Source organism: Bombus huntii, chromosome 12 (assembly GCF_024542735.1).
Source record: "Bombus huntii isolate Logan2020A chromosome 12, iyBomHunt1.1, whole genome shotgun sequence".
Lineage (NCBI taxonomy): Eukaryota > Metazoa > Arthropoda > Insecta > Hymenoptera > Apidae > Bombus > Bombus huntii.
The window spans coordinates 11,835,069-11,846,327 of record NC_066249.1 but is presented as its reverse complement, the minus strand read 5'-3'; the positions used below and the strand labels follow the sequence as shown (position 1 = coordinate 11,846,327).

The window sequence follows — 11,259 nt, the reverse complement described above, 5'->3', positions numbered from 1 at the left end:
CTTGATCAAATTTACTACTTTATGGTTCGTACGAAACCTTCATCTATGCTTAAGAACCATCTAACCATATAATGTATGTCCCATGCAATTAGAAATAAATTCGATCGAACAGAAGAGAAAAACGGTCGAGTCTCTCCCTACTCCCTACGACTATACAAAGCGTAAAGTACACAAAGAAAGTCTTTTCCACGCCTTCAAGGAAACTTTCTTTTCTTCGTTCTTTAATGCGATCAAATGATTCGAAACCAAACACGTTGTTCTGTCCCGTTCTGCCTCTCGTCTTGTTGGCCTGTGGCGGTTGCTCCCGGAAGGCACGTCTACCTACGATTCTGCGTTCCCGGTGATTTGAATGCAACTTGCGCGAACATCGACTCTCACCACGTGAGAGAATTCGTTCGGCCAGTTGCGTTCGGGTATATAGAATAAACCAGTGAAAACCAGACGGTGTTGTAAGGGTTGTACTTTTTATTGAAACTTGTTCATCATCATCATCATCATCATCATCATCATCATCATCATCACCATCATTATCGTTGTTTGTCATAGTCGCAGTCATCGTCATCGTCGTTGTCGCTACCTTAGACGAAAAAAAAAAAAAGAAATGATTGCGGGACCGGAAGGAGCTTAATTTTATTTACACGCACTCATTCACGCTTCCTTCGCGCTTATCTAACACGGGACTGATCACAACGCGTGGATTATCCATTAGCTATCTAGATCAGGGACCAAGGACATTAGTTCTGTTAATCGGAAACAGAGAGAAGAAAATCTACTAGATCGTTTTTCCGATCGATCTTACTATAAGCAGAATTTCGATTTAGGGGGAACTATTGTCCGTGATCTCTCAACAATTAATACAAGGCAATAAAATAAAAAATAATATAATATAATATAATATAATATAATATAATATAATATAATATAATATATATATATATATTTATATATATATATTTTTTCATCGCTTTTATATATTTTGTATAATAATATAGCTTTCTTTATAAAATAAACTATCTGTTATAAAAATTTCTCCCGTTACAACTTACGTACGCCTAATACGAATTTATGCGATCTCTTCGTCGATAAAAGTCTAGTAATACGCGCGTTCCGCGCGCCCGTTGTTGATCGTTCGTCGTCATACGTTTGGAACGATACTAAGAGAGAGAGAGAAAAAAAATAAAATTGCACATCTAACAGGGGAAAATAGGAGGGCATAGGTAAGGGAGATCCAAAAGAGGGACAAGAAAGTATCTGGATCTATGTACGTGGGTCTATTTACATCATACATCGCTCGGATCATGCGATCGTTGCTGTGCTATGTCGCTTCTCGTCGATCGCAAAAATTCTCCGCACACCTTACATACAGAAAAAGATACATCGTTTTATTAATTCGCTCAATTGTACATTCATGAATATTATTGATCAAATAATCAATTTTCATTTAATTAAAGCAATACCGTGTTGAAAATTTAAATGAAATTCTAAGAAGACCAATGTTAGGATTGAAAGCAAAATCGACGACAGAAGTAAGTTTGAATTAATTAATCGATAAATTTAATTAACAAGCGAGCTTGGATCATGATTCGAAATACCGATTGACTCGTAATTTTTCCAAGAGGGTGTCACGGAGCTGGTTAAATCTTACGCACGATATTCTCTCTCGCACTCTTTCTCTCGTTCGCTCTATGAGTATCACAATAATATCGTCCGATGGAACGTCCGAAGCCTGCGTTGACGCAGATTAATTCGCCTACGTGCTATAGCTCTACGAAACCTACGGTGGCTGCTCGCCGTCACTTGGCTATGTTCTTGATTTCGGATCGCGTGTGAATGCCTACGATTGTAACGCGGATACACGTCGATAATTACACCTTAAGGCTGGCCATAGGGACGACGGCGTTCAGAGGTGATACAGGCTTAGCAAAATTAATAAGTACGGGCTATGTACATATGTACAACGATAAAACAACTCGGCGTTGCTGATATATAATTGTAGACTGTCGATTATTGTCGTGGAATAGCGAGGGGTTCATTGGAGGAAGATAGAGAACGATGCTTCTTTCGCAATAAATCTTTAAAGTTCTGTTAAAAAATCATCTCTTATGTATAATCAGCAGAATCTTATTAAAAAGGAAATACAATCTCTTTCTCTAGCCTCCTACGTCGTTTTGTATTTCCCAGGAAGAAAAAATAATCTATAACGTAACATGTTTCTCGAAATCCTGATTTTAAAATACAATACACAATTTTTCACAATTTCATTTCCTAAAAGTGATTAATGATTCATGCTTTTAATAGGAGGCAACAATCATGCGATTCATTCTTAAGTCTGTTCGTTAAAATTACCCCCATTACAGTTCGATAATCATTTTTCACTTCGTTTTTTCATACAACGTCCTTTACAACCGCTTTTTTCATCTTTGTTTCTGTCATCTAATGATAGAAGATCTTTCCTTGGAAGTGGATATCTTCGAACATTTGCGACTCTATCATATTACACGTGAACCGTGAGTACTTGATGGGGTGCTGAAGTCTGGCTGGTGCCCGGTTGCTGATGAGAGGAATACGTCGGCTCCTGCAGTCTGGGTTTGCTGTATGGTTTATGGGGTCCTTCCTCGTACGTGAAACTGGCAGTATTATTTCTAGCTTCTGCGCTGGGAGGTTTATAAAGCGGTGGCAAGCGATGTCTACTGTCCTCAGAGACCATCTCCAAGCTTTCCTCTGTTGTACCCAAAGCACCCAGCGAAGTTCCAGACAAAGGTCTCACTACAGAGACTCTTGGTTCTCCTTGGTCCTGGTCTTTCAAGGGATTTGCGTATCTTCTCAGGTTTTCTTCGTTCTGAAGATTGTTCGACTTCTCATCCAAATCGCTACGATGCCGATGCAACGAAGTCTCGCTGCTAGTTGTTGCAGTTAAACTCGATCTCTGTCTGACCATTCTAAGATACCACAATCCACCAAATAGTGCCAGGACCAGAACAGTCGCCAGGGCTCCGCCAAGAACGGCCACGTAGCTTCCGGCGCTGCTGGAGTTCGCGGAACTCGGTTCACTGAGCAAGGCCGTCTCCACTTTGACCTCCAGAACAGAGGCCAGAGCGAGAGGCCTGCCCAGAGGTCTGCTGAGAGCTTCGCCTAGATCTCTAGCCGCATCTGAGGCTGCCTCAGAAAAGATAGTCACTTCCACTGTATCGTTATCTCCAGGTTTAAGATCACACAAAAGAACAATGGATTGTGGCCTTCTTGGGTCAGCCAGGAGCTTTCTCAGTCGTCTACAGAGGATCTCAACGGACGTGCCAGCAGCAAGAGTATCTCTTCTAAGCAAAATAGTGAGTCTAGAGCAGGTTGGACCTGGCGTAGCCTGTCCAGGCCAACAGGAAGGCGGCGCGGGCAGAGCAGGTGGTCCTACTCGTCTTCCGGTTTCCACGGGACGACATTCACCCCAGGCTGGGCACGATGGAGCCAGACAACTCTCGCTTGGACTAGGTACACAAACCTCGTGAGCTAGACAGGATGTACCATTCAGACAGTTTCCAGGACCACACCAGATATTGCTGCACTGATTCTTCCCGTTTCTACACTCACAGACGTTGCAGTCGTCGTCCCAACTGGCTACGGGACATCCTAGACCGCCCGCGGTACGGATTTCGCAGCGAACTCCTGTCCTTCCTGGCGAACAGATGCAGGAATAGCTCGCTATACCGTCTACGCACGTCGATCCGCCTGTGCAGGGATCGCTAGCGCATTCGTTCACGTTTATTCGACAGTCCGGACCAGTGAAACCTGGCGCGCATTCGCACCTAAACCAGTTGATTCCATCTACGCATTTGCCACCGTTTAAGCATGGCAAAGGTTGACAGTCGTCCACGTCTCGACGACAATTTGGTCCTTCGAAACCTTCGCGACAGACGCATCTGTAGTTGCCATCGGCGGTGTTCACGCAGGTCGCTCCGTTCTCGCAGGGATTACTCGCGCACGCAGGTGATGCTATGTGACAGGCAGCACCTTCCCATCCTGGAGGACAATGACAAGTGAATCCGTCGCCGCGATCTTGACAGGTTCCACCGTGGCGGCAAGTACCTGGTTCGCAGTGGCCGGCACGTAGGGTGCATGTTTTCCCTTTCCAACCACCTCTGCAGATGCAGGTGAAGTCCGCGACTCCGTCCACGCAAGTACCATTGTTGCGGCAGGGAGCTGTCGTGCACTCGTCCACGTCTGGAAGACAATCGTGTTGGATTTTAGTTGGTAAATCGCTTATTTCTTTAATATTTTTTAATAAATTTTCAGTGACATAAATATGAGGTCGAATATTTGGAAAATTCATAGAATCGTACATAGAATACATAGATACAAATAAAAATACAAATAGATAAAAATACATAGAATCGTACAGATCGACAATTAATCGACACGAATATTAATGATTGTAATCATTAAACTATGAATGCCTATATAAATTTACATTTTCATAGACCGATAACGAATATATGTTATGTATAGTTTTTAATTTGTATATATATAATTCATTTTTGATATTTTATACATTGAACTCTTATCGATTCTCGATCATTTTTTCATATTTACATTTGTACTTTATTATAGTAATATAAAGACATTGTAACTTCGAACGAAGCCAAAAGAATTGAACGTAATCACTGACCTTGGTCACACAGATCTCCAGTCCATCCCTCCCTACAAATGCACTGGAACGAGTTAACCAGATCGACGCATGTTCCACCATTCAAGCAAGGACTTCCTCTGCAGTCGTTGATATTCTCGTGGCAATGCATCCCGGTGTAACCAGCATCGCAAATACACCTTCCGCCAGTACATTTGCCTCTGCCTCCACAAGGCGTACCTTCGCTACCACAGCCAGATTCTTCATCCATAACGCCAAATTGTGGATTGTGAGCTGCTGGCTCGGAGCAGTTTTTCCCCTGCCATTGTTCGGGACAGTGACAGTAGTAATCCGTTTGCGTGTTGAAGCAGGGTGCGGAATTTCTGCATGGATTCGGACTGCAGTGATCTCTGTCGATCTCGCATTGGAATCCGGTGAAACCGACTGGGCAAACGCACTCGTAAGAGTTCACCAGGTCTCTACATTCTCCGCCGTTTTGACAGGGTTTCGAGGCACACTCATCGATATCCACGTCGCAATCTTTGCCCGAATATCCTGCGGTGCAGCTGCAATGGTAGTCGTCGACCAGGTCGATGCATAGTGCCCCGTGTTGACATTGGCCGATGCAGTCGTTGATGTTCTTCGTGCAGTTCTTCCCTGTGAAACCACTCCTGCAGCGACATCTGAGATCAGACCAATAGGATTGAGTTAATGATCGAGAAAAATTAGTAATAAACTATAAATGTTAGTATTTTTCTTTCAAAGTTTACTGTTGGAGAGGAGAGTTATTTATGTGAATATTTGCAGAGAATTACACTATTGTGTTGGCTTGTACAGTTGTACTAATATTATTGGTGAAATTTTGCAAGTTAAATACATTCTGTCGCGTAACAGCAACAGGTTTAGTAATAAGACAAATGAAATTTTACGATAAGTTCTACAATTCATAAGGTTTCCTTAGGCGATCAATAATATTGTCCATGTTTCGAACTTCTCAAGGAAAATATAGTTTGTCAATAAATATGGACAATACATGTTGATTCTTTTAGTTGAGAAGTTTGAAATATTAAGAGCAACTATAAGTTGTTTGATTAATCTATCTGACGTAAAATTGTGAAAGTTCGGAAGAAATGAAATTAGTCTAACTTTCGAGCATAAAATGTGAAAACTTCGATATTGCCCTGATATTAGATCAGGTATCTGATTCATGCGTTATTAAGTTTGTAACAATTCTAAAATTATCTGTACTAGAAACAGAACTTACGTCAACGTTCCAAGTTCTATATAAGAATCAAACAAAGTACAATAAAAATCATACTCACTTGTAGTCACCAGCAAGGTTCACGCAAGTCAGCGAATTTTTGCACGGAGACTCCTTCAGAGCACATTCGTCCACGTCGAACTGACAAAGAATACCTTGCCAGGCTGTTGGACAGTTGCACACAAATTCGTTCTTTCCATCGACGCAAGTGCCTCCATTTTGGCAAGGTTGAGACGCACATTCGTCGATATCCGTGCCGCAGTAAGGCCCGGAGAATCCAGGAGCACATTCACAGTGAGCGCTCTCCCCAAGTTCTCTGCAGGTCGCTCCATTGGCACAAGGATTGGAGGCGCACGGATTGTCGACTTTTTCGCAGGTTGGTCCTGAGAATCCTTCGGGACAGGTGCACTTGTACTGATCCGGCGCCGTATTTTCACACGTCCCACCGTTTTGACAGGGTTCGTGCGTGCCGCAATAATTGAGATCTTGGTCGCAGAGAATACCACCCCAGTTCGTGTCGCAGATACATTGCCAGCTGGAACCGTTGCAGTATCCGTGCTTGCAACCTGGATACGGGGTGCATTGGTCACAGAGTTCACCGCGCCATCCGTGTCGGCACTTGCACTCGCCGCTCACGTTGCAGTGGCCGTGTACGGGGTGGCAACCCTCCTTGCAGACGGCTGAAAAATAGTTTGAGCGATGGTTAGTTCGATATATTATTTAGTTTCCTTTTTATTATTATCAGAGTACGAATGTGTATGGAAATTTGTATTTTTGCGAATATGACTAACAGAATGGAAATCTAGATAAATATTTGTCTCCTCTCTGAATATTATAACGAGTGGTTTATTTTGGACGTGCATCTTTGCAGCCTTGCATTTCTTATAGATGCATAAAAATTCACAGGTTTAATTATCATAGCGGGTGGTGTACATGGTGGTTTCTGTAGCTTAGTCGCTTCTAGTGTGTAGATACCGTCGCAGATCAAAAATGATCTCACTAAATATCGTAGCCTGCTGATACAGCGAATAGTTGACTGTTCAAATATTTTAACCATCTTTGTGCAATATATATCTCGTAGTTTCTATATACATTTTCAGATTCGTTTCAATTCTTGCCAATATAATCACGATAGTTATGTTTCATTATTTCTAAGAAGATTTCGCAATGTTTCACATATCACACATAATGGCACCATAACTATACCAACTCTAATCTACCTCCACTTGTGTGCTGTTTAAAAATCCAACATTCCAGCTTCCCCAATTCCTTTATCAAGCTACTTACAATAAAAAACCATGTATCTCCTTATTACAATCCACGAATATAGTATCGCGAAGCTATTTTATTTCCATCCATCCGTTTCCCCGGTTCTTTCGAGCGTCGCATACCGGGATTTCAATAACGTAGAAAAAGAAGAGCCACCGGCAGCCATAATTCAAGGGACTTTCCAAAGGAATAATCTCGTCGTGACGAACAATAACCGGCGCTCCATAACGCGGTACAAAAGGTGTCCGTGAATGAAAGTTAAAACACAAACGATTAATCCGCCCACGGTCACGAAGGCATAAGTGTCGGATTATTTTCCGCGGTCGCGTTCACCCGCCGGATTATACGCTCACCGACGTTTCATATATCTCCTCTGGGAATCATCGGCGTGTCCTTCCATCTGATGAAAAGATGGAAGGAGAGAAAAGAGACGAAAGAGTGGAGGAAGAGGACGGATGGCGGGATATAACAGGTACGAATTCTCCTTCTTACAGGTGGTAAGAATGACGAAATCCAATTTCATCCACGGTCGAACAGACGTACACCGTATCCGTGGAAACGACAGTTCCGTCGTTCGGACGCTGACGGTGAAACGGAGACGGGAGAAAATGAAACGTGACAGAGATCCGTGGCCGGAGCCGGAGCAACTCAATTAGCCGGGGGGACAGAAAGACGGATGAGAAGTGACAGAGAGAAGGATTATCCTTCTGACCGTGAAACGAAAACTCACGCCGTGGCGACACACGCGTGTGCACACACGTATCCGCACGACTTTTAGCCGACTCTTGCTGACTCTTTACCGTTAACCGTGGCCCCTCGAACCGGAGGAGGAATCGCATGTTACACCGACTCTCCACTACGCTATATATATTCTATGAAGAAATAGCTGAGTGATAATCGCTTCGATGTCGTTTCGATGAATTTGATTCGCCTTTACCAACGATTTTTGAACGGGATGACGAATAGCTATAAAGTAGACAGATAGCATTTAATATATGGAATCCTATATAAATAGTAATTCCAATCACTATTGTTATTAATAGAGATTACTACTAGAGATAATTATTTTATCCGAAGAATTGATAGAGCCGTGAGAGTAGATATCTCAAATTAATTATCATCTATAATAACATACATTGACGATGATATTTCAGAGTTTATTTATTTTTCACGCAGCAACTGCTACTTAAACGCTTCGTACGCGATTGGCAAACCCTCTGTCAACCGGTGTCTGCTTAAATCTAGGACATCTTACGCTTACACGCGGCTAACAGCTATTTTTCAACCTTAACCACAGGGTACACCAATCACGACGTGCAGCTGCATATTTTAACCTGTTCAAGATAGGTATACGTGTGCATACATTCACACGTACGGAAGGACGTATATAAACGAAGGACTCACACTGGCTCGCAGAATCTTTAATGATTAATGGCCGAGCTTTCTCGTTCTCGCGCGGACAACGAACGTTTACGTATATTTATGCGACTGCAGCGTGACGTTCGTGGCCCGTCGGATCCACGTAATGATCCATCCGGCCGTTTTCTTGCATCCACTGAGCGCCGATCGATTCCGTGCTATCCGGCTTCCAATTGTTGCGTGGAAGATGGGAACGCCAAGATTTCCCTCGCGGGCAACTCGCGCCTGGGCAATTACGGCGCAGAGATCAAGGGAAGAAGCGAGTGTGCTCGATCTACGGTGGTTAGATGAACTCACCGTGGAGCCCTCTTTTTCTTCATCAGCGACGCAACAGGTGCGCGAGGGTTGAAAGAGAAAGAGGATCGCGCTCTCGTGACCGACGATTCGCGCTTCGTTTAGGCAAGTCGATTACTGGGGATATGCCTGGGAGTTCGATCGACTGCAACACGGTATAGTGCGCTAATTGCGCTCGTCTGCCCGTGAAATCGAGCAAATTGAGTAAATCTACCGTGATGAATGCGCCACGACTTCGTCTGGTTTGTTTCGGTTCGAATGTTTTTCGTGGATCGGTTTTATGGAAGAATACATGGCTAGTTAGGGTAACTTTGATTAGCGGAAGTTTTCTAACGTTTGTGATGATTCTTCATACTTCAGTTAATAGTAATAGTTTAGTAGAGATTCTACATGTATGTAAATCCCTAAATTTTTTGTTTGGAGATTTAGACGATATTTGATCATTACGAGTAATGTAAAGATTTAGTCCTATGAGTTTAGATGAGTTTTTTTTATAAGAAGGAAGTTGCATAATTCGTATAAATGATGAAAAAACAGTGGTAAAACACGTTCACTAGCAGTCACAGAATGCGGGACCGACGTGCGAGATGAATCAGTGTCACATATCGCACCTTAACTTCAAAACTGACACGATCCAAAGGTATTAGTTCTTCAACAGTTGCAAACATATTTATCATTCTCAATTTGTACAGAACTTTCTTGTAGCGAGTTTTCATTTTCAATTGATATAGATTTTTCTGGTGAGTTTTTTGAATTGTGTTTCTCTTTTGCCGTATCAAGTTGTAACGATTTCGTGACAATTAAACTAAATAAAATCTAACAAAGATGCTTGTGTATAATATATCGTACAAAAAGTAACAAACTACACGTGCTTTACTGTTGCAACAACGCGTATCATATTGCGTAAAATGCTTAAAATTTGCGCACGGTCTGTAATGGTCGGATTTCTTGGATAAAGAGCGGCAGGAAACATGTTAATTGAACGCGAGTCGTAAAATTTTGACAAATTTGGCAAGTTGGTCGTGCGAAAAGCAATTAACAGAGCTTTCACCGTGGCTATCTCGTCGAAGTACACCGTTTCGCATGTAGGATCCTCGACATTAACAACGCTTCGCGTACAGTACCGTTCTCTCGTTGTTCAGGCTCTATAAATCTACCCGGGAACGTCTACAGTTACACGTCTGTGGAATTTTTTGCTAATCCGCCGGCAGTAGGCGAATTAACCCGCGCAATTCATCTTCGTACACCGTGGTTTCTTTATTTTTGTATTCCCCCGATCTGGTGAACAGAACAGATGCGCGAAGAATCGGATTACAGGTGAAGGTTCACGACTTTCACGCACAACCGCTTCAACCGTTTTACCTTTGCCACCAACGACCGATTATCTCTCCATAAAACGATCAACATTTAGCTTATCTTGCGTTATTAGCCGCGATACTGTACAATTCATCATCCGTCAAATAACACAAAAACTGTGCATAAAAGCGCACTCTCATATGTACATTTCACCCACCAGCCACACTTACTGTAAATTTACATATCGGTTAATTTTCCTATAAATTAAACTTTCTACGCAGAACATCATTTGTTTCAACTAAACTTTCCAATTCCTAACGACGGAGTAGATGACGTAATAAATAATATCGATACTCTTCGACTTGATTAAACTTTGTGTCTCAAAGCAATTAACGAAGTCAAGAGTTCGTGTTTAACGCAGCATTTAATTTCACGGCGATTCTGCGTTACATTAAACGCGGTATTCCTTCCAACGCTTCCTTCTAACGCTTCTGATCCTCGTAAAAGAGCAGTATGGAAGGATTTTATGATCGTGGTGAAAAGGGGTCAAATGCAAACGAACGTTCGCGCTACGAGCCTAGAAATACGCTGTACTCTCGACAAGGAACGGTGTGTTGCATGATGCGGTCGGTGCATAGAGCTCGTGTGAAGACGATGCACGAGTGAAATTCTCGTATTGACCTTTCACAGCGCGACAAAAATGCCGGAGCCAGTTCTCTACCTCTCCATCTCTCTCTTTCCTCTCATCTCTCGTAAACGACCGACCGGCTCGTCGTCTCACGAGTACACGATTTCCACCGATAGTCCCTAATTGGGATCGTTTGTCCTTTCCTTTTTCCCTTACGTTCGACGAAAGTGGAACGTGTCTAATTGTGATACCGATAATATGATCCTCCTGCATCGTTAAACCGTCGCCGCAATAATTCCGTGTCAAGGGGATGCGACCCGGTTCGTTCCACCGCAAAGATAACGGAATTTCTCTTTTTATAGACTGCTATTATTTTTGATAGACTCGATATAGATTACTGTTACGTTTATTACATATCTATCGTGAACTTGTTTACGAATTTAGCAATTTGCTTCACGGAATATTTGTCTTTTTTTA

General features: G+C 42.6%; 1 protein-coding gene across 1 annotated transcript in view; it reads right to left on the bottom strand.

Moving 5' to 3' along the window:
* Window positions 1-887: 887 nt before the first annotated feature.
* Window positions 888-11,259, bottom strand: part of LOC126872182 (protein jagged-1) — a 56,592-nt gene continuing 46,220 nt past the window's right edge. Inside the window, exons 4-6 of the mRNA XM_050631806.1 lie at window positions 5,938-6,556; window positions 4,658-5,298; window positions 888-4,212 (exon numbers count right to left, since the gene is read on the bottom strand). Coding sequence (XP_050487763.1) covers window positions 2,495-4,212; window positions 4,658-5,298; window positions 5,938-6,556 — 2,978 coding nt within the window. The 3' untranslated portion in view covers window positions 888-2,494. The remainder of the gene's footprint in view (window positions 4,213-4,657; window positions 5,299-5,937; window positions 6,557-11,259) is intronic.